This window comes from Myxine glutinosa, chromosome 1 (genome assembly GCF_964187855.1).
Source record: "Myxine glutinosa chromosome 1, kmMyxGlut1.1, whole genome shotgun sequence".
Lineage (NCBI taxonomy): Eukaryota > Metazoa > Chordata > Myxini > Myxiniformes > Myxinidae > Myxine > Myxine glutinosa.
The window spans coordinates 187794874-187822309 of NC_136261.1; the positions used below are offsets into that span (position 1 = coordinate 187794874).

The 27436-nt window shown below is 47.0% G+C and overlaps 1 protein-coding gene across 4 annotated transcripts in view; it reads right to left on the bottom strand.

The window, feature by feature from the left end:
* The window catches only part of SPTBN5 (spectrin beta, non-erythrocytic 5), a 305552-nt gene that overhangs the window by 170348 nt on the left and 107768 nt on the right, over window positions 1-27436 (bottom strand). For all 4 annotated transcript variants that reach the window (XM_078781338.1, XM_078781331.1, XM_078781325.1 and 1 more), the window contains 13 exons: window positions 20372-20623; window positions 19734-20021; window positions 19409-19646; window positions 16339-16478; window positions 15341-15440; window positions 15060-15230; window positions 5310-5474; window positions 4924-5150; window positions 4648-4834; window positions 4280-4480; window positions 4076-4192; window positions 3037-3197; window positions 1293-1425 (listed from right to left, as the gene is read on the bottom strand). In XM_078781338.1, the coding sequence (XP_078637464.1) occupies window positions 1293-1425; window positions 3037-3197; window positions 4076-4192; window positions 4280-4480; window positions 4648-4834; window positions 4924-5150; window positions 5310-5474; window positions 15060-15230; window positions 15341-15440; window positions 16339-16478; window positions 19409-19646; window positions 19734-20021; window positions 20372-20623 (2380 nt within the window). The remainder of the gene's footprint in view (window positions 1-1292; window positions 1426-3036; window positions 3198-4075; window positions 4193-4279; window positions 4481-4647; window positions 4835-4923; window positions 5151-5309; window positions 5475-15059; window positions 15231-15340; window positions 15441-16338; window positions 16479-19408; window positions 19647-19733; window positions 20022-20371; window positions 20624-27436) is intronic.

Genomic DNA, 27436 nt, shown 5'->3' on the forward strand with positions numbered 1-27436 from the left:
AAAAGACACAAAAGTCCCCAAGGACACAAAAAGTCCTTGATGACCCAAAAGTCCCCGAAGACAGAAGAATCCCCGAGGACCCAAAAGTCCCCAAGGACCCAAAAGATCCAGATGACCCAAAAGTCCCCAAAGACAGAAGAATCCCAGAGGACCCAAAAATCCACAATGACCCAAAAAGCCCTTGATGACCCAAAAGCCCCTGAGAACCCAAATCACCCAAAAGTCCCCGAGGACCCAAAAGACACAAAAGTCCCCAAGGACACAAAAAGTCCTTGATGACCCAAAAGTCCCCGAAGACAGAAGAATCCCCGGGGACCCAAAAGTCCCCAAGGACCGAAAAGATCCAGATGACCCAAAAGTCCCAGAGGACCCAAAAGTCCCTGAGGACCAAAAAAAGACCCAGATGACCTAAAAACCCAGATGACCCAAAAGTGCCTGAGGTCCAAAAAGACCCAGATGACCCAAAAGTCCCTGAGGACCAAAAAAGACCCAGATGACCTAAAAACCCAGATGCCCCAAAAGTCCATGAGGACCCAAAAGACCCAGATGACCTAAAAACCCAGATGACCTAAAAACCCAGATGACCCAAAAGTCCCTGAGGACCAAAAAGACAGATGACCCAAAAGTCCCCAAGGACCCAGATGACCCAAAAGTCCTTGCTGACCCAAAATACACAGATGACCTGAAAACCCAGATGACTGAAAAACCCAGATGACCCAAAAGTCCCCGAGGACCAAAAAGACACAGATGACCCAAAAGCCCCAAGGACCCAAATGACCCAGATGACCCAAAAGTCATTGATGACCCAAAAGTCCCAGAGGACCCAATGAAAAAAACCAGATGACCCAAAAGTCCCTGAGGACCCAAAAGACCCCCCTGAGTACCGCAGGCAGGTATGCTACAAGGCCATGAAGACCAATGGAAATTTGGTACAACAGACCAACAGGCCCCTGCACACCGCTGTTGAGGCTCGGTTTGCAAGCCACCATCTGCAATTCCAATAAAAGAGACACAATTTCTATTTTATGGAAAATGTTTTCAAGTTTGTTTTATCCTCAAAAAATAGACCGTAGTGAACACACATTCGTGTTAAAAGATTAGCCTTTACTTTAAAACCCGGCTCAAATCGTTCTTATGAAGAGGGACAGACATCAGTACAAACACACAAACTGACATTGTGTTTAATATGGTAGATATACATAGTGTGTGTGTGTGTGTGTGTATGTAGGCGTGAGAAACCGAGTTTATGGGAAGGTTCATTGAACGCGCCATGTTTGGATGCCCGAAAGTACCTGCACATGTTCATGGTCACGTCCAAAGTCCTCTCCAGATATTACTGGAAGCTGTTCCTTCAACCAGGCAAGGAGTTCACGAGCTTCACGGTCATACTCAAGGTATTGCAGCCAATCAGTTAGCTTCTTGGCTCTGTGACATGTGCACATCGGCCACACATTACATTTTCATAATACAAGTTGCATTTCCTCCAAATTTCCACCACTTGAACGACGAAGCAGGCAAACGTTTTACCAGCATTCCACCAACGAGGATATGGATTTTCCGATGGGTTTCTTTTTTTAGATCAAGATCAGTGGAAAAATATTTCTTAGCCTATCCACTCTTAGCAGTGGTACTGGTACAATGAAAATTATTTCACAAGTGTCAAATCCTTTCATGTAAGTTATCTAATGGTGTCTGAACATCCTGCTGGAGTTACACTTCACAAACCTGCAGGTAACTTGTGTATCCTAGTCGTAAGAAATGTGCACAAACATGAGTACACCAAAAATATATATTGTCCATCACTGATTATGTGTATATATGTGTGTATATATATATATATTGAGAAAAAATTTTGCACACATCATCAGTACTGTTTCTTCCCTCTACCTCAGTTTTTGCACCTCTGTAGCATGAACACCTGAAGTTTGTGCACATTCTCTCAAGAGCTGATTTGAAGTAGGTATGAAAATGTTTTTGTTTTTTTACAAGTGAGAAATGAGCATAAAACGTAACATGTTAATGTTAACCTTTCAGGTGGAACGACAATCCAGTAGCGATGATCTGACCAAACATGAGTCCTGATCTATGTATGCATAAGGTAAGTAGAGGTGTGTGGTACAGACTTTTCACAAGCACCGCTTGTATATACCAAATACGGTTTGAGCAAAACATCAACTGTTGGCAACAAATGACTAAATGGATCAAGCTTTGCCCTTCCATGAGCCTCGCTCCTGTAAAAAAAAAAAAAAGCCTGAAAAAGAAATTCAGAATATAGAGTATCCGTAAAATGGCGTGAATAGGAACAGCAAGGTGAATAGGAACACCAACTGAAAAAAAGTTCGGAAACTTTTTTCACTGAAAATTGATAACCTTACTGATTTGTTGATATTTTGGTTGAAAGTGTTCTCTTGTTTTTTTAAAAGCAACTTGTAGTCCCTATTAACCTCATATATGGGTTAAATAGGAATAAATAGGATTTTTATGGCTGTCCCTATTCACCCCGTTTTACGGGTGAATAGGGACAGTCACTAATACAAAAAAATAATAATCAAGAAACAATCCTGAGTTTCCAACTTATTGCTAAATTGATAGCTCAGATGGATGCACATAATATGCACCCATAATATAAACCACGGTGCCAATGAAAAAAAAAATGGGATAAAAAGTTTCTCCAAACTGTCCCTATTTCTTGATTATTATATTTTGTATTAGTGACTGTCCCTATTCACCCGTAAAACGGGGTGAATAGGGACAGCCATAAAAATCCGATTTATTCCTATTTAACCCATATATGGGGTTAATAGGGACTATAAGTTGCTTTTTAAAAAAACAAGAGAACACTTTCAACCAAAATATCAACAAATCAGTATGGTTATCAATTTCAATTTTCAGCGAAAAAGGTTTCCGAACTTTTTTTCAGTTTGTGTCCCTATTCATCTTGCTGTCCCTATTCACCCCATTTTACAGTATCCAGAACCATTTGTAGAAATTACAGATAACACTTCGTTCCCAATTCAAAATTGTTTTGGTCCTTACCTTGTGTTTGAGAGGTCTTTCAGATGCTTCATCTGCACTTGCATTTTGTGTACACAGGCTGGCGTGTCAGAGAGGTGCCACCCACGGGAGTGCAACATTGTCGCTCTGCTTTGCAGTTGCGTTAGCAGGTCAGAGTACACCTCCATCTCCTGCTGTATGGCCTTCTCACAGCATTGCATACACACACACACACACACACACACACACACACACACACACACACACACACACACACACACGGAACATCTTGAGTTGATAAAAAGAAGAAAAATATCTCGAGCAGAGTCACAGGCCTCCTAGAGGGGAAACCCTATGTCTCTGCAGCCATTCCGAGCAGCAGTACAGTGTGCTATACAAAATAATGACCACTTTCTCAAGTGGGGAAACCATCACCTTGCAAAGAGACATGATTATGCACCAAAGCAAGAAGCTGAGAAGGTGCTTGCTGTCATCACCATGAAAAACAATACTCCAGAGTATAAAACTACAAACAGAAAGCTGGAGTGTTCGGGAGAAGGAGGTAATCCTCCAACATTGAAAGGAAATATGTGCAAAGTTTTGAATGATCCACCAACAAGAAACAAGACTAGTTTGGAAAAATAAACAATTTAGAAATGTAGCAGAGCCGCATTCACAACTCAATAATAAATTATACCCTAAGAGCAAATAACTAACTGGTAACCGAGAGAAGAACCTGGAAGAAGCAAAGGAAGATAAAATATTCGATGTAGAGACTACTTTGTCAAATCCACTGGAGTACAATGCTCACGAATTTCAGAAAATAGAAAAGAATGGACGGTGTTTATGGAGGCCTTCATCCTGCAGTAGACCAAAATAGGCTGGTCGAATCAAATCAAGTCAAGCTATTTCAAAAAAATTCAAATCACCGTTTCAGTCATCAAAGGTCACCTTGTGGCTGAAATATTGGACTTGAGCTATGTTGACAGAAATAAAGTGATTACATACTTGGTTGTGCAGCTTGCTATAACAAATGTCTAAACTTTAATTGTCCAATTATTTATTACAAAACAATAATCACCTGGTGCTTGGTGATTAACGTTTGTGTAGAGGCCTCATCACGCCCATAATTCTCCACCAAAAGCTGCTGGTCTCGTTCAGCTAGCCAAGACTCTAGCTCTTCAGCTTCTGCACAAAACTGGAGCACAGAAGGAGGAATCAGAGTGGAAGAAAGCAAAACACTACATTATGTTCAAACAAATCAAGTGATTGACTTGTGCCTCACAGTGTGTCCCTGTTCGTAGAGGTCAAGCTGCACCTGGCGGCTGGCCAGAAATTTCTCAAGAGCTTGCCAGGCATCCAGAAGCTTGGCACGGCGCTGGGAAAGCTTGTTGGTGGCAGGGTGGTTCGCCTGGCATAACTGATCCACCTTCTCAAGGACTCGCTTCAGTTGGATATTATGACCTACAATCTCCCCAGTCAAGATCTGTAAAACCAAAAGTGAGATCGAGTAATATAAATTATGGGTCTACAATATCAAGGGTGACTGAAGACTGTCAAAGCTGTTCAGTACTGTCTCGTTAGACCATAAGTCCTGCTCCATGAAGGGTAAATGAATCATTGCACCATCAACTGAAAATGTCTGCAGATCACCTTGTTTTTCTCCAGCAAGTGGCGAGTAGCAACCAGAGAGCGTCCATAGTCAGAGGAGGCAGCAGCAGGCTGCCGCTCAGAGATCCATTGGCTTTCCAATTCCATCTCATGCAGAGATAGATGCAGTTGGTGGTTCTCAAAAAGCTTGGCTCGTCGCTTAGCACGTGGACCTTCCAGCAACCTGAGCCTTATGAAAACCACAACCACAACCATGATGATTATGATAATAATTAAGCAATTCACAACCATTCCCAAAACAATGCCGGGCTTTCATACCTTTTCTTAAAGTCTTCTGTGGACTTCCGGATTCCACTTGAGTCAAAATGTCCAGCTGCAAGTTGATTCCCCCTCCCCAGCAGCTCCCCAATCCTCATTGTCATGGTGTCCATCTCTGACTCCAGCTGCTGGTTCTGACGTAAGAGCTCTTTGCTGGATCGCAGGTCAAATCCCACCTCATCAGAAAGCAGCTGCTTCTCCAGTGTGTCGAGTTTTTCCTTTGAGTCCTGATAACAACATGTCAGGATGTTGGTGTACAAAAACATAATGACCTCAAAGCCAAGGAAATTATACCACAATGCACATTGATGCCATGGTTACAGTACACCACTCACACAATAAAGTTTCTTCATCACCACAAACAAACCAATTCTTGCACATCCCACCTGTAAAAGATGGTTCAACTCCAGCTGTTGTGCTGCTTGTTCAAGTTTCTTCCACCTCTCTCCCATGATAACCTCCAGATTTTCCCAACGGATGCCTAGCTCCTTTACTGTACCGTCCACCTCATCACACGCAGTATGATTCTCCATTTTTAGCTGGGCAGCTTCCTGCCAGAAACATAGCACAGGAATTAACGACAATGACACTCAATAGAGCGCATACTTCCGCCAGGCTGAACAGTTTACATTGGTATCCTACTGATAGGTCGGATCTGGATTTGGACCTTAACCAAAATATAATCAGTTTGTTCCTGTCACATGAGTGTCACACACCCAAATAATCAATTTGTTCCTGTCACACACCCAACCTGTCCACCAAGTTTCGTCCAAATCAATCCACAATGTTTTGCGATTTCCTGCTCAGAGACAAACAAACAAAAAAGATGTCATGCAGAGCATGATAATTGGGAAATCCCTAAAACAAATTTGACCTTAAAAATAAATTGTGGTTGATTTCAGTGACCTGATATTCAAATCCTGTTCAAATGTCAAATCAATTGGATGAAAAGTGTGGATTTCAGAATTTGACAACGTTTTTTTTTTTTTTTTTGTATTCAAGATCGAGGCTCGTGTAAGAGCTAACATTAATTACAAAAAAAAACGGACACACAAAACATACAATAAAGGGAGCGGGAGACAAGATGGGGAGAGAGAGGGAAGCACACAAGTACAACAGCAGTTAACAGGGAGATCTGTGGGAGGGAGAGGGCTTGGGTGGAGGAGGCATGGTAAGCGGGGAGGGGGAGGCGTGGGGGAGGTTTATACCACATGGACACTGCTAGTTCTTCCAGGAAAGAAGTTGGTATTTCAAAAAAGTGGATCTGGGGTGAAATTAATGGGGGTAGAAAAGATCAAGGATTTGGATGGGGGAAGACAAGAGATGGTGGTGAACAGATGTTTTAAATACCTGGAGGGAGGAGTGGGATTGAAGAGAGTGAGGGAGTTTGTCCCAGAGGCGAGAGTAAAGACGAATGAAAGATTGAAGGTGAGCAGAGAGCCTAGATTTCGGCAGTTTAACCATAAGAGGGTTGCTGGCAGATCTTGTGCGACCTGTAGGAATATTTGGGGGACAGAGCACAGATAGAGCTGGGGGAGCAAGGCCGGAGAGGAGTCGGTAGAAGACAGAAAGACAACCTACCTGCCTGCGGTGAGTGAGTGAAAGGCCCTCGGAGATAGCTTCATCGCGGGAGATTCCAATGATTCTGAAAGCTTTGGTTTCAATAGCGTGAAGCCGAGCTAGGTGTGAGGCAGGAGCACCAGCCCTAGAGGGGATGAGCAGTATTCCATTGAGCTGCGGATTAAAGTCTTGTATGTGGTGAGGAGCTCAGGTGTGCCAAGAAAGGACTTCGCACGACGGAGGATGCCCAGTTGGCGACTGGCCTTGGAGGCCAGCTTGGAGATGTGGTTTTCCCAGGAAAGATCATGGCAGATCGTGAGACCCAAAAGCTTGAGGGACAGAATTTCTTGGAGAGGATAGTTGAGAAAGTAGATGGGAGGGTTGTCCAGTCGGTCTTTTCGGAGAGACATAGTAAGAGTGTGAGATTTGTCAAGATTGAAAGACATGTTCCACTTGTTTGACCAGTCTGTGATTTTGTCCAGGTCTGCAGAGAGTGAGGAGGCTGCAGACTGCCGAACTGAGGGATGAGGAATGGAGTGGCAGAGAGTGGAGTCATCAGCAAAGAGATAGAGAGGATTTTTCAGAGAGTCGGAGAGATCATTGGTGAAGACCAGAAAAAGCACAGGGCTCAGAACACTACCTTGGGGAACTCCAGCCAGAACAGGATGGGGAGATGAGAGAAATCCATTCAAGGCAACACGTTGACTGCGACCAGAGAGGAAGTCCGCAAGCCATGCGTGGACATTTCCATGGATACCATAGGAGGAGAGTTTGGTGAGCAGAGCTGGGTGCCAGACCGTATCGAAGACACGTGATATGTCAAGGGAGACAGCTCTGATTTCCTCTTTGGCATTGAGGGCCTCCATCCATTGTTGAGACAGCAGAAGCAGCATGTCCAGAGTAGAGTGACCTGGTCTGAAACCAAATTGATGATCAGATATCAAGCCATTGGAGAAGAGGAAGGATTTGATATCTGAAGCAATAATGGATTCCATGACTTTGCTGATAATTGGGAGCAGGCTGATTGGTCTGTAGTTGCAAGGATCTGTTTTTGCACCTTTTTTGTGTAAAGCTGTAATGTTGGATGATTTCCAAGCTGATGGCATAATAGTGCAGCAGATAAACACAAAAATTGTGCATTTTATGAGAAAAGCATGAAATTTTTAACATAGTTAGTGCATACCATAAGGTTTATTTTCAGATGTGGAGGGAAGTCAGATTTGACCTCTGAGAACCGTGAGAGGTCAAATCCAAAATGGCCGCCAGTCCACCGAGTCTAATGTTCAAACGCGCTTAATTTTGGAACCAAATAGTGTAGAAAAACATTATAGGTGTCATTTCCAACTAAATTGGGGATGCCCAGAGGTGAATGATGCTTTCAATGAACTCCTAGGCATGCCAAGTGAGGTCAGTGAAGGCTCAATGTTATTGCTAGAGCGATTTGTGGTGCTGATGTACGATAGAACCAGTGAGAGCACGGAGGTGAATGATGCTAGGAAACAGCTCTTCACACAGAAGTGTAGAACTCTAGAGAACATTCCTCCAACCCAGGCAACACTCAAGCAGCACATCAAGCGCACTTGCTACCAGGCCAACTGTTGGAACCAGGCATTGGTCATGGATCCAGAGATGCCAGACCCACCTGACTGGGGCTGGACAAAGGAGACAACTGGGTGGCAGCCTCTTTGGACCACTCTTCCTGAAGCATCAAAATCGTGCCATGAATTGATCGACTGTGGCTGCAAGAAAGGGTGCACTGGACGCTGCAAGTGTGCCAAAGCTGCATTCAAGTGCACTGCACTGTGCTTCTGTTCTGGAGACTGTTAGATTTAGATCATTACCAATTTTCATCATTGCACTTGATTTAATGTAAGCTTTGGTGGACATACTTGGTTAACTACAGTTATTTTTTCAGAGGTTATTGCATCATTCCTTGCAGTGTAAACACTTTTTTTCATCATTTCTGGTCTTTGGGTGTTCTGTACCTATCCCTGTACCTGAAAAAATAAAGTTTTAAAAGTTCAAATGAACTTTTTCCAATAGCAGTTCCAACTGCAGTATCATAAAAATAGATATTTAACGTAATTTGACATTGACCATGACCTAAATGCATGTCCTTGAGTTCTGGCGATCTCAAAAGTATCACCAAATGAATGGGCATCCCCAATTTAGTTGGAAATGACACCTATAAGCGCGTTTGAACATTAGACCTGGTGGACTGGTGGCCATTTTGGATTTGACCTCTCACGGTCCTCAGAGGTCAAATCTGACTTCCCTCCACATCTGAAAATAAACCTTATGGTATATACTAACTATGCTAGATATTTCATGCTTTTCTCAAAAAATGCACAATTTGTTAAAATATGAGAGCTTATCCACTGTACAAAAGACCTTCAGCAAAAGAGAGGGTGAAGAGAATAGAGAGAGGGTGTGAAAAGAGCGGCAGAGCAGGATTTTATGACCAGTGGGCTGATGCCGTCTGGTCCAGTTGCAGAATCAGAGTCGAGATTTGACAGAAACTTCTACACCTTGTCAGGAGAGAAGGACACAGAGTCCAGGAGCAGCTGGGTTCGACTGGGTAAGGTGGGTACAGAGAGAGATGGGTTTGGGACACATGATTTTGAGGCAAACACAGAGTTGAGGCATTCGGCTTTGTCACGTTCGGTGTCAACCGTGTAGCCATTTGAGGTAAGGGAGGGGACGGAGGGGGAATAAACACCAGAAATAGATTTGACCAGACACCACCAGGATTTGGAGGAAGGAGACAGGTTTGAGCATTCAGTCTTGAGAGTAGAGAGATAGTGCTTCCTGGCTCTCCTGAGGGTAGACACACACTTGTTCCGAGCTTGGTGGAAGGAACTGAGATTGCCTTCAGTTGGATTTGCCTTCCAAGAGGCAAAGGCAAGTTGTTTCAGGGCAAGTGCCTCACCACAGGATTTGGTGTACCATGGACGGGAGGACTGAAGATGATGTGTGATAAATCTGTGCATGAGAGAGAACAGTTTACTTTGGAAGAATTCCCAGGAAGAGTTGATGTCAGAGGCAGTAGAGATGGGAGACCAATCCAGATGATTGATGGCTGCTTGAAGACCGTGCCAGTCAGCCTGAGTGAAATTCCAGACTCGTCGGCGCTGAGGAGGCTCTCTGAGAATGGCCAGAGAGATGTCCACTTTAACAAGAAAATTATCAAAGAACCGATTGGAGCAGAAGAAGAGCAGCAGACATTTGCAGGGAAGTTTGTCATAACCAAGTCTATAAGAGAAGATGCTCCGTTGACTGAGATCCGGGTCGGGAAATTGACAGATTGTGTCAGTCCCAATGAGTCGCAGAAGTCCTTTGTTGAGATGCCATGGCTGGTAAGAGAGGTACCCACACCCAGCTAGCTGGCATGATGACAGTTGAAGTCACCCCATATGAGGAAGAGAGAGTTGGGATGAGTGGATAGAAGTTGGTCCATGGTTTCAGACAGTGAAGAAGTTGTTGACCTTTGGCCTTTGTTGACCTTTTGACTGATGTTGACCTAATAAATAATTGGTGGTTGAATTTAGTGACCAAATATGCAAATCCTCTTCAAAGTTCAAGTCAATCGGATGAAAATTGGGGCTTTTAGAAATTTGACAAAGTTGTTGACCTTTGGCCTTGCTGACCTTTTGACCTCAAAATCAAAAGGCTTCTTCTTTATGATCAACTCCACCATTTGGTGAAGTGTCATGAAGATCGGTTTAAAATTGTGACCTGCAAGTGATTGACATACAGACAATCAGACAGCCAGACAGATAGACAGATAGATGGATAGATAGATAGACAGGGGTGAACATACAAACTGCATCCACCTTAGGTGTCAGAGGTAATCTATCTATATAGATTATATCTATATATATATATATATATATATATATATATATATATATATCTATCTATCTATCTATATAGATATATATATATATATATATATATATATATATAAATAATTATAAAATTGAAATCTTGCGTGTTTGTGTGTAACATTCGATCGGTCCGGGGGCGTGGCTTACCCCTTTGAGAGAGTAGTAATATCCACCATTTTATTAACTCGCATAGCTTTGAGGCCTGTTTTGTAGGCCCGTGGTGTCTTGCTCTCTCTCTCAGTTTTATTTCAAATCAAATTCGATATATCATTTCATTTTTCACAGTCGCTAACATAGTTTTAGACTCGGTTGAAAAAAAACGGGAAGAAAATCCGATGAAAGTTGCCCTTTATAGAACGAAATGAATTCTGAAAGGCTTGTATCTTCAAGGCCATTGAGTCTGTCTCACGCCTTTATCTTCAATCTAAGTCGCCATCTGATTTCATTTTTATCGATGGTTTTAGACTCGGTAAAAGAAATAATTGAGAACATTCACGCACACACGGGAAATTGCAGATATATTTTAAAAATCGCGCCACGTTGATATACGAAAATACACCGCCTAAAATAACAGGCATACAGTATATATCTTCGTTATTTCATTCAACATTATTACCCGGAAGTAAAATATGTTTCAGGAAATTACCGAGAGATATTTCTTCGATTTTTTTTATTATTTATATGCGCATACACTTTAAATAGGTTTATTTGAAATCTTTAATTTTCACAATGTAATTTATTTGTCATTTGATGATCGGCAAAACGATAGCACAAACACAATACTATTTGCAGGAAGAATGTCGTATCAACCCTCCGACGGCGCTACGGACGCGGACAACGAATCACACCTCACGTCTATGGAAGCGAATAGCAACATCCGCACGAATCAGTCATCAATGATTTTCATTGACGCGCCTGGAGGCACAGGGAAGACGTTTCTTATTAACCTGATTCTCTCTAAAGTGAGAGCGAGTGGAGAAGTTGCCCTTGCGGTGGCCTCATCTGGCATAGCTGCTACCCTCATGCCTGGTGGAAGAACAGCGCACTCAAGGTTCCAAATCCCTCTGACACCGAGGGAAGATGGCGTATGCAACATCGATAAAAATTCCACTATCGCAGACCTCTTTCGAAGTACAAAACTCATCGTGTGGGATGAGTGTCCTATGATCAGGAGAGAGAGTTTCGAGGCTGTGGATCGCACGTTGCGTGATGTATGTGACAAAGACGAGCCTTTTGGAGGGATCTTGACGATATGCTGTGGTGATTTCCGTCAACTTCTGCCCGTGGTGAAAAGAGGGTGTGATGCTGACGTTGAGAATGCGTGCATAAAGAAGTCCTACCTATGGCAGAGCTTTGGAATGTTTCACTTGAGAACTAATATGCGACTGACCGACGGAAGTGGGCAGTTGTCAAGATTTTTGCTCGACATCGGCGAGGATAGAATCGAGAAAAATGCGGATGATGAGATAGATTTGCCAGAGGATATACTGCTGACAGCGTGTGGGCTCGATGAGTGCATCGATACCATATATCCATCATTCGCCAATCCGATGGAGGTTTTTTCAGCAAGGTCTATATTAGTGCCCCTCAACGATATGATGCGAAACATCAATTCAAGATGCATCACAAGGTTCCCTGGTGCTAGCAAGGAGTATGCTGCGTTCAACAGTGTGACTGAGGGTACTGATGCGACGCACTTCCCAACGGAATTCCTAGATTCCGTTGAAGTCTCGGGTTTGCCGCCGCACAACCTCGAGCTCAAAAAAGGATCCCCTATCATTTTGATGCGGAACTTGGACCCTCCGAAACTTTGCAACGGGACGCGCATGTTTGTTGAGGACATGCTTCGAAATATTATAGTTGCGAGGATCATAAGTTCAACGTTTGAAGGCGAAACTGTAATGTTCCCTCGGATCCGACTAAATCTGTCGGATGCTGAGGATATCCCTTTGCAGCGCTGCCAGTTCCCCATACAATCCTGCTTCGCAATGATGATCCATAAGGCGCAAGGGCAAACTATGGAGAATGTGCTGGTCTACCTGGAGAAACCGGTCTTCCAGCATGGTCAGCTGTATGTGGCGCTCAGTCGAGGGAAGAGATAAGAGAACGCGCGAGTTTATGTAAATGGAGGATCGTCGACAAAGAACATCGTCATCAGAAGTGTCCTCTGACAACAAAATCGTGGTAGTCCACGGGTCGAATGTTTTTTCTAAAAAAAAAAAAAAAAAAAAAACGTGATCGGAGATAAGGGCCGAAATCACGTGTCACAGGTAAGTGATTTAGAACGCTGGAGAGGTGAGCCTTATGGCTTGCTGGCCCAAATAATCTCCCTGATGATGTCCAGCGTTCGCTTTAGTTCTATTCTCATATCTATTCAAACTGACATTGACCCAACGGGTCATGGGTCGTCTAGTTACAAATACAGTTAGGTATAATAAATAGATATTTGGTTCATAATGCCCATGTCGCATCCCCAGGCACTCAAGCATAATGCGTACATATAATAACTAATCAGGTGATCATACCTACATGTGCAGAGAAAGAATGCAAGCATTAAAAGTGTTGTGTGCGAAAATAGACAGCAACAACAAAGCTATAACACGAAAAACATGCAATAATCTGTGGGGAGGTAAAGTTGATTGGGATAAAATAACAGGCAGATTAGAACAGCAACCTCTTCACCAACACTTGACGAGGAACCTTCAGTGTAGCTTTGTTCCCTGGCACACAACCACCATTCTTGCTAAGATATGACTTGATTTGTAAAATATCATGACATCAACACTGCTTTGCAATTGTGTTGGTTGTCCATAATCTTGAAAGAGTGTCTGGGTGTTCATGATAAGTCATGTACATTGCTGTGGTGAACAAATCCTGAATAGGTCATCACTCCATCGGATTGTGCAGAAATCTATCTTGAGCATCCATGGGAATCAAACGCACACAAAAGTGTAGAAAAAGAAACAAACACAAAGCAGGATAGCTTGGTTTGGAGTATGCTTAGTACCGAGCTGTCTAGTCCGTGCTCAATCCAAAACAATTCAATGTTCCATTTTCATTCATTACTAGACCATGGCATGTCAAAATTTTCCTCAAACTTTGCTTCTCCTCCTCAGCTCCTCTGGGCTCTTCTGGGTGTTGGTAAAATGTGCATCTCTTTAGCAGTTACAAGAGTGCCGACGTGTGTAAAAATTTGGTAAAGCTGATTGGTCTGCCCTAAAATCTGTTCTCTCCAGTAAAGACTGGATCATCAACACATCATGCATTTCCTAACATTGACTGCTCCTGGAATTTCTTCTACATCAGACTAATTTCTCTTTTTCACAAGTGCATTCCATCCCGCATATAACTTTTCTAACCATTATCTGAGCTCATCCATCATCTGGGTGAGCTCATCACGGTGTACAAAGCGTTCATACGCAGCTCCATGAAGTATGGCTCACCACTCTGGACTATTGCTCCGGTTTCCCACCTTCACTTGAGGTGGTCAAAAACAAGGCCTTTCATACCACGATGGAATTTCAAGACAGGATATGGATTCCCAAGGACTATTGGTGTTGGTACCTCCTGTACAAGCGAGGCTAAGTGAGGACTTTACCTCAAAGGCACACGGAAAAGTACTTCACACTCGAAATGGACATTAATATGGGCCATTCGGTCAGGAACTGCAGGCTGTGACATTATAGTAAGCAGCGAAGCCCTGGCTGAAGGTGGAACAATTATGAGGGCCACCCTGCAGAGCAGGATAGCCTGGACTATGGCGTCGTTCACAGACCGTGGGTGGCCAATAACGGGATCCGCCACCAATGAAGGCGGTCCCAGAGGGGGAAAAGGCAATATGCACGCAGCAGATTACATTTGAGAATGGAAGAAAAGACATCTTTCTCTCAGGTTCGTCGCACCCCACAAAAAGGACCATTTTGGAGTGTCACGGAGACATCGCTTCTCCATCCCCTCATCCCCTGGCATTCTCATCACCATTCTTCTGACCCGAGCTGCACTTCCCCCTGTGCCACGCCAACCTGCACGACACCAGCCCAAGACAAGCTCATGCCTGCATGAAGTCCTTGCCTGTTCCCTTGGTTGTATGAATCTGGTATTGGCGGCGATATAGCAGGTTATTTATTTCCTTTGTATATAATATCGTGTTTTCTGCCCCCTTTCATCACTTTTCTTTTGTCTTTTGACTGCCAGATCTGTTCTGTATTTATTTATCGTTCTATTCTTCCTTATGCCCTGTATTTCATTTATAATAAACTATTTAACTATAAGAAACAACTTCCTGTCTTTTGCCTTTCTGCAATAACTACAGCCAGTTTCGACTTCATTTGAACGGCCCTTGGGGGAAGTATTATAACTAAAATAACACAGTAAATTCAGAAAACCTATTTTCGGCTGTTCATGTAGGTTTTATAACTCCGGTGCAGAACACCTGACTGAGGCATAAATCACAATACAGTAACGCCAACATAATAAAACATTCCATGGTGTCATTTGCAATGAGGGCACAACTGGGAACTTGAAAAGAATGTTGATGTAGGAAAGAGGAGTTGTGGCCAAGGAAGATTGGATCAAAATACCATCAACATACCAATTAATTCCATCAGACCCACATATCAGCAAAACCGAGGATAAAACCTGCTCGAAGATCAAATCAGTATCAATATGGAGCATGATGTGAGTGTTTACCTTCGTGAGTTTGTCCAATACCGGGCGATTAGCACGGAACTCTCCCTCGCTCGCTCGGTGTCTCTTCACTTGCTGCACTGCATTTGCCAAGTCTCTATATGACTCGTCGGTCGCTGTTCTCTCCTTGTCTTCCAGCCAAGATAGAAGATCTTGTGTGTCACGCTGAAAGGTCTACACATGGCAAACATGTTAGCCCTTTCCATTGACAATTTACCATTTACATTGACCCAGCAGATAAACACAATTGAATGTAATGGGTCCCTTGCTGGATCAATTCATACCTGGAACCTGTGGGCAGATTGAAGGTCTTTCTTCCTTTGTTTGCTCTGCAATCCAACATCCTCCCTACGCTTTGCGAGGTCATGTACACGCTGCTGCAGTCTGTGGTTACAAGTTCAGAGGCAATGACTAGGTGATAAACGTACTTCGTATTGTTTTGCATGTTTTTATTTATTTAACGAAAGAAATCGAAGGTGCATGCTGGAGATTGTATATGCATGCAGTACAAATACAGTTGTTGATGTTGGCTTAAAGGTTAAGGTGGCTGGCTTTTTAATGTATTAGCGTCTTGACTTTGAGCGCCTGTCATGCTGTTGAAATATCACTAGGTGGGTTGGCTCAGCCTGTCATCCTTCCGAGGTCAGCAAAATGAGTACCAGTTTACTGGGATAAAAATTAATTTGAGTATCTTGTGTTGGAGTGGCGACCCATCCAGGATTTTGCTCCTTAGTCAATGAAACTGTCAGAGCCATAACCTGTCCAGAATTGTACTCGCGGCTACCATGTGCCTCACAGCGTAAAAGGAATGGTTATTATTATTAATACATGTTAAAAAAGAGGAGGGGTGTTGGTGGAATGTAGTGTAAGTGGAGAAGAATAAATTTTGGAAAGTTGGAGGGGTAGGTCTCCACAGGGTATTACCGCAAGGCTTTATTCTGCCATTAATGTTCCAATGATGACAGCAGGATGCAATTTGGAACTTAGAATCAAAAGGTATGCTGTTTTGAGATGAGACACATCAGAGAGTCAATGCTAAGAAAATAAAGAAAAAAGAATAGAAAGAAGAGGAAAAAGAAGTGCATAAGTAAGAGTGGAATGTCCAAAGACAAGTAAAAAGCAGTATGTGCAAAATTAATGAACAGGAATAGAGGCAGAAACAGGCATGTCAGGGTACACAGGTGGAAGGGACAAGAGAAATAGCAATCAAAAGTTAGGAGGGGTCAAGTGTCAGAATTATCAATCAATAAGCAATCGTGCTCGGAGTTGAAGTCTAACATGCCTTTCAACTGCAACGTTTCCTTCGCTGCTCATGTTTGAGACCTTCCCCTCCAGGTCTTCCACCATGTTGTCAAATGCCCCCAAAGATATTTCGAACTCTTCATGCCGTTTCTGGAGACTTTCCACCTCACCAACGGAATCCTACAACACACATGGCTAAGTTCAGGAGACAAAGTGTAGAATAAGTAGTCTTCGATTACTAAGTGCGCATTCACAATGGAGGGTAAGTTTGCAAACTTTAGGTGTTCCTCAAGATAAACACTGAAGACCGTTACGTTCTAAATGGGTACAAATAAAACACCAGTTATCAATATTTCGGTATAGCAAATGATTAGACCAGGAACACATGATCTGAATGAGTGGTTACAACTACACGCCATATTACTCCGAGGATGGACTAAATCGTTGGAAACCCTCAATGTCAGACATGAGATCAGGGACGTCCGTCTCTCTGGACATGTCTCAAGCATTTGATACAGTCTTGGCATCCATCATCGTGCAAGGCCATTCCTTGGTAAATCTTAACTTTTGATAACCTACAAGGCCTTCATTTGCAGCTTGATGGAGCGCTACTCTCACCTTTCTGATGGCACCCCTGCCTCACAACCTGACCCTCTTGAAGCCATGCGTATGGCCCTCAAACTCATTGGGATATCCCGTGACGAAGCTGAGTGTCTCGGCCTGTTACTTTCGCATCACAAACAGGTTGGTGGGTTCTCTGTATTATATCACCTCCCTTTTGTTCTTGCACCCTCTGTCCTCTCTTAGCTCTGTCCCTCCCAAGTTTCTGCAAGGTACACATTCTCTGCCAGTAACCCTCTTCTTGTTAAACTCACAAAATACAGAATCACTGCTCACCTCCACTCATTTGTTCCTCTTTTCTCTCACATGTAGAACCAACTTCCCCAGTCTGTTCAGTCCCATTCTTCCCTCCAGGGCTTCAAGACAGCTGTTCACCCCCCATCCATAGTCATGATCTCTTCCACTCCAAATGACCCCATTCCCAAATAATCCCTTTTCCAAGTTATTGTGATTTCCCCCTCTCCCTCGCCTCTTCTCGCTAGTTTGTTCCTTTTCTGTTTCATCTCCACTTTCCCCTTCCTCTTCTTGCTGTATTTCATTCAACTTGTGTGCAGCATGTTCACCCCCATGTGTCCTTCTCTCCCTCCCCTTGATCTCACTCATTCTCACTTCTACTCTGCCGTTGGTGTTTCCCCCTTTTCATTTTGCTCTAGTTATTCTTCGAGCCTAGATGTATATAATTTAAAAAAAATTAAACCTCAGGGTGATAAAGTACAAACCAAATGGATGTAATATCAAACTTTTACTTGTCTTTGGACATTAATGTTCACTCCTTTTGAAAGGATCTATTGTGGGAATATGAATAATCATAAGTAATCAAAAGGACTGTGTAATGTTATATCTGAAAGATGGTAGTATTCACAACAAAACCCACACTACCAACACAGTAGCTTACAATTGGACCCAAGCACAATTTGACAAGGACAGCAACACTGCCACCTGTGCTGTTTGGTAGTGTTGCTGTCTACGTTAAAAACCTCACTGCTTCCTGTCCTTATCCACACTAATGATTCCAAGCCCATTGGAATACTTCTGGCTGTGAATTCCTCTCTGCATCCACCTAATATGTATCTATACGGTGTACTGTCTACATAAAAATCCTCTCTACTACTTCTTTAATGGCTTTATTGTGGGGTCAGTCAGAGGTTGATGGCCTTTTTGTATCAGAGGAAAAAGAAAGAACCACCTTTAGAGGCCATTTTACCTGCAGAGCAGGGGTTGGCCTTTTCCGGGCACCGTGGTCCCCTTTTTGAAGCAATGTTCTATGGCCGGATGCCCTTCCTGCCGCCAACCCTGTTAGTCGCTTCTTGCGACACACAGGGAATTACCAGTGAACTGGTACTCAATTTGCCGACCTTGGATGGATGACAGGCTGAGTCAACCCCCCTTTACCCTACCAACGGTTGAGGGGTTGAGGTCACGTGGCGATTTTCAAGCATCTTCTTCACTTCAACATCTGCGGTGACCAAGGCGAGTGGATTCCTGCTGAAACGTCAGCTCTACCGACTTGTAAGCTTTTTCAATTATACTTTTACTGACACACCGGTGAGTTTACTTACAATTATAAGCAAGGTCATGGAATCCATCATACTTGTTGGCATTATGTTTCCTCTTTTCAAACAGCCTGATGTTTGACCATCAGTTTGGATTCTCGCCCTGCAAATCAACTTTGGGAACACTGCTGTTTTTCTCTTAGAAATGGACGGAGATCTTGATTTATCAAGGGAGAGATCAGGGTTATGTTTGTGGACATCTGCAACCATCAGATCAGGACCATCTCCATGGAAACATCTCTGCAATTCACCACAGTCTGGCATTCTGTTCTGCTGGCCAAGCTTTCTGTCTGTGGCATACAAGGCCACCTTCATGCCCGGCTGTCTGACTTCTTTCACTCTCGCAGTAAACATGCTGCAATCATGGAATAGTCTCCTTTCCTTGCCCAGTGGAGGCTGGACTGTTCCAAGGCAGCATCTTGGGCCGAGTGTTATTCTTCATGTACCGGTATATAAATAAACAAATTATCTGATGCTCTGGAAAACCCTCTCTTCCTTTTTGCAGATCTCACGTCATCTGCCATCCCTAGCTGCAATATTTTTTAGCGTCATTAACCCGACTCAACGCAACCATCTTACTTGCAGGTTACTGGTTTTGTTCCCCTCCTCACTTTCTTTTCATAAAGCTCTGTCTTGTGTCTAACTGTTGCCCCACTTTGCCACTATCATTATGTTTTGCCATCTGTCACCTGACTCTTCCATGAGCCTAGATTGTGTTCACAAAAATATAAATTATTTGCATGGGGATATAACACTCACAGTTGAACTAGTTAAGACCGAGATATTCCTCGAGTCGACTTGTTTGGCTTTCCCATCTGAGCACTTATATCACAGGTGCAAAACCAATAAACTATTGATTTGTCCATTTTCTACTCATGTGAAAATATATCATTGCTAGATTGTTAATGTTTGCATTTCATTGATATTCTTCCATACTCCAAGTCCATGAAGCTTGAGGAAGGCCTCATGACTGGACAGCGTTGCCTCTGCGCGTTCGGCATCCTTTTCAACACGAAGGGAGCGCAGTACGTCAGATATCCAATTGTCACGATTCTCCCAAGTATTGGTGAGTTCCGAGCCATGCCCTTCCAAGGCCTTAAGCAGAACTTGCAATTCTCCACTGTCTGGCTCACGGCTCAACACTTCATGCACCTTTTCCTGCAAGGCTTCATGGCTGCAAAAAAGCGAACCAGTACAGTTTCAAACGATTTACAACAACTGTCTCCAATCACCACAACTTCCAATAGTCATCTTCACTTACCGCTTTCCCCAGAGACGTATTTCTGGCAACAGCTGCTTGACTTGCTGTTGTAATTGTTGGCCTGATTGAACATCTCTTGGGACATCGATCTCCTCAAGCATCGTAAAAAGATTTCTCGCTTCATCCTCCAAATCATGGCCTTGCTCTACCAACTGTTGTTGCTCCAGCGTACGCTTGAGCCTCTTCTGTTGCTCTTTTGCTAGGCGACAGAGTTCAGCGTACTGATTCTTCAGCTCTTGCTGGCGAGTAAAAACGAGGTCACTCTCTGATGGATCATTGGTTAGGGCGCTAGGAATCAAGGGACAGGAAATGAAAGTAAAAGGTTATAAAGGTCAGTGATGAAGGCTCTAGCAACCACGGACGTTCTCACCACTAGCATTCATCAATCATTATTTTAGCAAGTTAACATATGTCTAAGAAAAGGAGCTGGAAATATTACATATTCCATTATATATCAAGACAATTCACTTTAGGTAAATTCACCAAAAGGTTACCATGCAACTAACAATGAGCAAAAACCTTCTCATGTATGACGACTGCAAGAAGACCAGACACTCATCAAGCAAAATAATCAATATCAAACACAAAAATTGGCTCATTACCACCACAATATTACTGATTGATTATACTGTACTTACGCTTTGCCAAGGTTGAGGATGTAAGTCAAATTTCGATCCAATGCATGGACTTCTCGCTGGATTGCATCATGCTGCCTCAACAGTTGCTCCGTTGCACCAGGTGAAGAACCGACACCATTTGATAAAATCTGGGAGATCTTTTCCTCCACTGTAGAAGCAAGATCCTCGTGAGCATCAAGAAAAACTTGGACGTTGCTTGCTTCAATCAACATCTTCTCACGTGCTTCCTGTAGTTCACCGAGCTTCTCCCATCTGCAAGAGGACACATAAAGGAGCTTTGTGAAGGAAAATAATCACCAGAGGATACTTGTTATATGAGAGTAAGTTAATAAATAAGGTAAATTTTACTGTCACTAATAGTGCATGTGTCTATTATCTATCTATAATTCCAGCAATCTCTGTGTGTCTGTCTGTGTGTCTGTGTGTCTGTGTGTCTGTGTGTCTGTGTGTTTGTCTGTGACCGCTGTTTCTCGACAACCACGGGTCCGATATACTTGAAACTTGCCAGGTATATTGCTGGGGACCCGAGGATGTGCCTTTTCAAGGTTTGTAATTAATCGGACAAGTACCTACCGAGCTATGTCCAAAAAACGCTTCAACCAATCAGAGAGCAGCGAGCTATCACGTGTGCCGAACCGTTAATGCAATGCAAGCGTTAATGCGTTAATGCAAGGCTTTTCTTTTTTTCCCTCTTCTCTTTCTACTTTTCCTTGCGATTAAATTGCAAACAGCCAAAATACGTTGGCGCTAATTGAATAATTGGCCATTAACACTAAAATAATCGTAACTGCGATATGCCAACTTCCGGACAGTGCAGCCTTCCATGTTGTTGTTGTTTGCAGCAGCTGTTTGCAGCAAGGCAAGGCTTTTCTTTTTTTCCCTCTTCTCTTTCTACTTTGCCTTGCGATTAAATTGCAAACAGCCAAAATACGTTGGCGCTAATTGAATAATTGGGCATTATGTTTTACAACTAATAAAAACGAATTTGCGATTCATTCGCTTTCCTGCGCGTTTGTGTACGCGATGGCGATTTCTTTACCAAACTCCGGAAGCCGTTCGCTTTGGACCGAACCATTGCATGTAAATAGAGGGGGGGGATTGTCACCACTCGCAAGCCGTTCGCTTTGGACCAAACCATTTCATGTAAATAGGGGGGGGGATATAATTTTAGATATATATATAGTACGGGCATGCCCTAGTAGTATTAAATGTGATATTGCAGGGGTGAGGGTCATTTGTTGGACTCAACTGAGACCGTAGTACCCAACTTTACTGCATGTGGAGCTTGGAATTGGGCTGTAAAAATGGTTGCCCGAAAAAGAGTACATGTGGTCTGGCCTGCACATATCTGGCGACGGCAATTTCAACTTCAACTCCCCTTGAAGCCCGAGAGTGGGTCGAAGTGTGGTGTCTTCTCCGATATTTGCCTGGGGTAGTGATCTGGCTTTCAATCTGAGAGGTGGGTTGGGCAGACTGATCAGGGAGTTTTTGGCCCCAGCCCTCTTTTCCGGACCTTCTGTTTGATTGAAGACGAGGGTGAAGTGTTCTCTACTGACGGGTCTGGGCAGAATTCTGGATGTTGTGGGTGCTCCCGAGGTGGGCGGACAAGTGGTAGGGGGTCAGCCACACACATGGATGTGGCATTCATATAAGGTGCAGTTCTGATTGGCATTGTGGAGGTGAGAGCATTGGACTGAGGCTGGAGGACAGGTATCGAGGGAGGGGCTCTTACAATGGGGGCTCCTCGAGTTAAGTCTACGAGGTCTATGATAAGAAGCAAAGAGTGGCTGTGAGTGGGAGGATGTCTTGCTGGGAGGATGTTAGTGGAATACCCCAGGGATCAGTACTAGGACCATTATTATGCATAATTTGATCAATGTTAGTGCGGTTAAGAGTTGTATTTCTAAATTTGTAGATGACATGAAGCTTTTAGGTAAGGTTGATAGCAGAGAGGGGGATGATCAGATTCAGGAAAGTGTAGATATGTACTGTACTTTCATCGATTGGGCAAAAGACTTTCAAAAAGAAATGTAAGGTGCTGGGATGGTTAAGAACAATGAAAATAGGGATTACCTCATACAAGGGTCAGTTTGATCATGTCACACACAAGGATCTGAGGGTACATGTATACATCCATACACATCCACACACACACATGCACACATGTACACCCACACACACATACACATATACACACACACACACACACACACACACACACACACACACACACACGAGTTCTGGTGATTATGTCACGGCTGACACATTTTTGCAGGGCTCCGTTACCTCAAAATTTGACACTACACCGCTGGGTGGGGGTAAGCAGACAGCACAGTGCCAAGCAGCTATACATAAAGTTAACAGGGTTTTAGGTTATATTCGTCGCGAGGCAAATTATAAATCAAACGAGGTAGTGTTTTAACACTGTATAATAATTTAGTGAGGCCTCATCTAGAATATAGTGTATGGATTGAAGATTGGAGGTCAAGTTCTTTCGAAGCTGTCCATGCGCTCACGCTTTCGAAGTTAAGTAATTTTTTCACAATTGTGTTTTTGTCGTAACTGTATCTATCTTTCCGTGTGTATACTTAGTGTGTCTTTAGTAAGTTTCTCAGTGTTAATTTTTCATACCTGTGAAGCACGCGGTACTATGCACGTGACTTGCTACCAAGGAGGAAGCGGACAACGCGGTGAGTTTATAGTTCTTTATTCCAAAGAGGTCACTGTAGCACTGGCGCGCTCCGGGCTGCGCGCCCGGTGTATATCCTGAGGCCACGCCTACCCCTCGGGCGTGGCCGCCGCCCACTTGGTGCGCGGAATGATGTCACCACGCCAGTGGGCTTTCGTGTCCGCCACACGAGCCCCCCCAGAATTCCCGCGCACCTGGAGGGCCAGTTTGCGGGGCAAACGGATGACCTGGCCGAAGCGCCCTCTGGCGACCGGTGGCGTCCGGGGTGCAGAGATGCCAGGTGGGATGCCCCCGGCTGTACCCGGGAAGGGTGCCGGACCGGGGGGCGGCGTGCCTGCGGGGCTGGGCGGTGCCGGGGGTCCGCCCGCAGGGGGGCGGCCCCGACGCGGGGGCCGAGCCACCGGCGGTGGGTGGTCCACGTCGAGGTGGGCCGGCTTGAGGCGGTCTATGGAGACCCGGTCAGGAGTGCCGACGATGTCCAGGGTGAAATGTTTCACCCCGGTCTCCAGCACATGGAAAGGCCCGTCGTACGGGGGCCGCAGTGGTGTCCGGTGGGCGTCGTGCCGGACGAAGACGTACTCCGCGGTGCGAAGCTCCGGGGCGACGTGTGTAGGAGGGTGCCCGTGGTGCGCCGTCGGCACCGGGGCGAACCTCCGGGCGGTCTCCTGCAGCGCAGAATGCTCCTGCGCCGCGGACCAAGGTGCCGTGGGGTCGGGGAGGAACTCGCCCGGCACCCGCAGCGGTTGTCCAAAGACCAACTCCGCCGCGGATGCACGCAGGTCCACCTTGGGCGCCGTCCGGAGGCCCAGCAGGACCCAGGGGAGCCTGTCGACCCAGCCGCCGTCGCGGAGGGTGGCCCGGAGCGCGGCCTTCAACGAGTGGTGGAATCGCTCGCACAGGCTGTTGGCCTGGGGGTGGTAGGCCGTGGTTCGGTGCAGCTGGACCCCGAGCCCCCGCGCGACCGCGGCCCAGAGCTCCGAGGTGAACTGGGGGCCGCGGTCGGACGAGATGTCCGAGGGGGCGCCGAACCGGGCGACCCAGGTGGCGATGAACGCCTGCGCGATGTCTGCCGCCGTCGCCGCCGCCAAAGGCACGGCCTCCGGCCACCGGGTGGTGCGGTCCACCATGGTGAGGACATGGGTGAAACCCCGCGAGGGGGGCAGAGGTCCCACCAGATCCACGTGAACGTGGTCGAACCGACGTTCCGGCACCGTAACCGGGGCCAAGGGGGCCTGGGTGTGTCGTTGCACCTTTGCGCGCTGGCACGCGAGGCACGTCCTGGCCCAGCTGCGGACGGCCTTCTGGAGGCCATGCCAGACAAACTTGTCGGCGACCAACCGCTGGGAGGCCCTCGTGCCCGGGTGGGACAGGCCGTGGATGGCGTCAAAAACCTGGCGCTGCCAGCCTGCGGGCACGATGTGGCAAGGCCGCCCGAGGGAGACGTCGCAAACGAGGGCCGTGCCCGTGCCGTCGAAGGGCACCTCGGTGACGCGGAGGCCCGTGACGGCGGTCCGCAGGGCCTGGACCCCGGGGTCAGCGGCCTGGTCCGCTGCCATCTGGGCATATTCGATGCCAAGGTGGACTGTGTGGGCGACCGCCCGGGAAAGGCAATCGGCCACCGGGTAGTCCTTTCCCGCGACGTGCCAGATGTCCGTCGTGTACTCGGACACGGCCGCGAGGTGACGCTGTTGCCGGGCCGACCACGGCTCGGCGACCTTGCCCATCGTGAAAACCAGTGGCTTGTGGTCGACAAAGGCCATGAACGCACGGCCCTCGAGCAGATGGCGGAAGTGCCTGACCGCCAGGTGAAGCCCAAGCAACTCGCGGTCGAAGGTGCTGTAACGGCGTTCGGGCGGGCGAAGCTGCCGGCTGAAGAACGCCAGCGGTTGCCAAGCTCCATGCACCCATTGCTCGAACACCGTGCCCACCGCGTAGTCCGAGGCATCGGAGGTGAGGGCGATCGGTGCATCGAGCGCCGGGTGCGCGAGCATGGTGGTGTTGGCCAAGGCGAGCTTCGCGCCCGAGAACGCCGTGTCCATCTGCTCGGTCCAGGTAACGTCACCTTTGCCCGGCTTCCCTCGAAGGGCCTCGTGTAAGGGGCGCAGGAGCTGGGCGATGCGGGGCAGGAACCGATGGTAAAAGTTTACCATGCCCAGGAACTCCTGGAGCCCCTTGATCGTGCGGGGGCGCGGAAACCCCTTCACCGCCTCCACCTTGGCCGGTAGGGGGACGGCCCCGTGCCTGGTGACGCGGTGCCCCAAAAAGTCGATTTCAGCAACACCGAACCGGCACTTGGCGGGATTCACGATCAGGCCGTGCTGGCCCAGACGTTCGAAGAGCGTGCGGAGGTGACGAAGGTGCTCTTCGCGGGACGCGCTGGCGACGAGGATGTCGTCCAGGTAGACGTACAAAAAATCCAAGCCGCGCAAGACGCTGTCCATGAGGCGCTGGAACGCCTGAGCCGCATTTTTCAAACCGAAGGGCATCCGAAGAAATTCGAAAAGCCCGAATGGCGTGATGACAGCCGTCTTCGGGATGTCCTCCGGCCTCACAGGGACCTGATGGTAGCCGCGCACGAGGTCCACCTTTGAAAAGAAGGACATATTCGCCAAGCGGGTGGAAAAGTCCTGAATGTGGGGGACGGGGTAGCCGTCGGGGGTGGTGGCGTCGTTTAGGCGCCAGTAGTCCCCGCACGGTCACCATCCCCCGCCGGGCTTGGGCACGATGTGGAGCGGGGACGCCCACGCGCTCTCGGAGCGCCACACGATGCCGAGCCGCTCCAGCGTAGCGAACTCCGCTTTCGCTACCGCGAGCTTCGTCGGCTCGAGGCGGCGTGCCCGGGCGTAGACCGGTGGCCCGGCGGTGGGGATGTGGTGTTCCACCCCGTGCTTGACGGTCCCCGCCGAGAAGGTCGGCCGTGTGAGGGCCGGGAAACCCGCGAGGAGGCGGGCGAAATCGCCCGCTGCCGGAAGCGTTCAGATGAACCTGGCCGGAACGGAACAGCTCAGCAAGCCGCTCGGCGAGCTGCTCGATGAGCCGCTCTGTGAGCTGCTCAACGAGCCGGGCAGCGCACACGCGAGCGAGCTGAACGTCTCAGCCTGGAAAAGCCTTCTGCGCTTTACATCGACCAGTAATCCATTAGCACATAAGAAGTCCGCGCCGAGCAGTGCCATGGGCACGTCGGCCAAAACGAATGACCAACGGAAAACCTGACCTCCGAACCGCAGGGAGAGACCGTTTTCCGTACGTGCGTATAGACGTACCATTGGCCGCAAGCAGCACGGGGCCCCGGCCCACGGTGTGCTTGTCGGACGTACCGGCAGGAACGACACTCACCTGCGCTCCCGTATCGCACAGGTAACGGCGCCCGGACAAGGTGTCCGTTATGTACAGCAGGCTGTTGGAATTGCCGACGCTCACCGTTGCCACCGAGCGCCGGCTCGCCCGTTTCCCGACCTGCCGAATGAGCACGGCGGGCGACACTGCCGAGCCTCGTGGCCGAACTTGGTGTGGAAGGAACACCTGGCGGGCAGCTGCGGCGTCGGAGGCCGCGGTTTTCTTCGCAGCAGCGGCGGTGGTGGTGGTGGTGGGCGGGGCGTGACGGCGGACACGAGGTGCGGTGCATCGGGGAAAGCTTCGGGAGCCTCGGGAGCGGCAACCGCGCCGACTCGCCTGCTTGTCCAAATCTGCGTAGTATTTGTCGGCCTCAGCAGCGAGCGCATGGGGTTCCGTTAACGCGGAACCAGCCAAAGCGATGCGGACTCATGCTGGCAGCTGGCGTCGAAACAACGCCCCGGAATAGAGCGTTCGGGGTTTCGTCGCCCATGAGCGCCAGCATATGGTCCAAACGGACCGATGGTCACGTGTCCCCGATCTCGGGGAGGTCCAAGAGGCGATCGGCCCGTGCGTCCACAGTAAGGCCGAACGTGGCGAGGAGGAGACGCTTGACCGCCTCGTACTTGCCATCGGCAGGTGGATTCCTTAGGACCGATACGACGCGGGTGGCCGTGCCGGGCCCGAGGGCGGAGACCACGTGGCAGTACATGGTCTCGTCCACCGTGATGCCTCGAAGTCGGAACTGGGCTTCCGCCTGCAGGAACCAAACTTCGGGTTGTGATTCCCAGAATTCGGGGAGCTTGATGGAGACCGCGTTGGTAGCCATTGTTGCAGCAGTTTCAGGGAGTCAGCGACGGCTGACTCGAATGTCGGAGGTCACCAATGAAGCACGCGGTACTATGCGCGTGACTTGCTACCAAGGAGGAAGCGGACAACGCGGTGAGTTTATAGTTCTTTATTCCAAAGAGGTCACTGTAGCACTGGCGCGCTCCGTGCCCGGTGTATATCCTGAGGCCACGCCTACACCTCGGGCGTGGCCG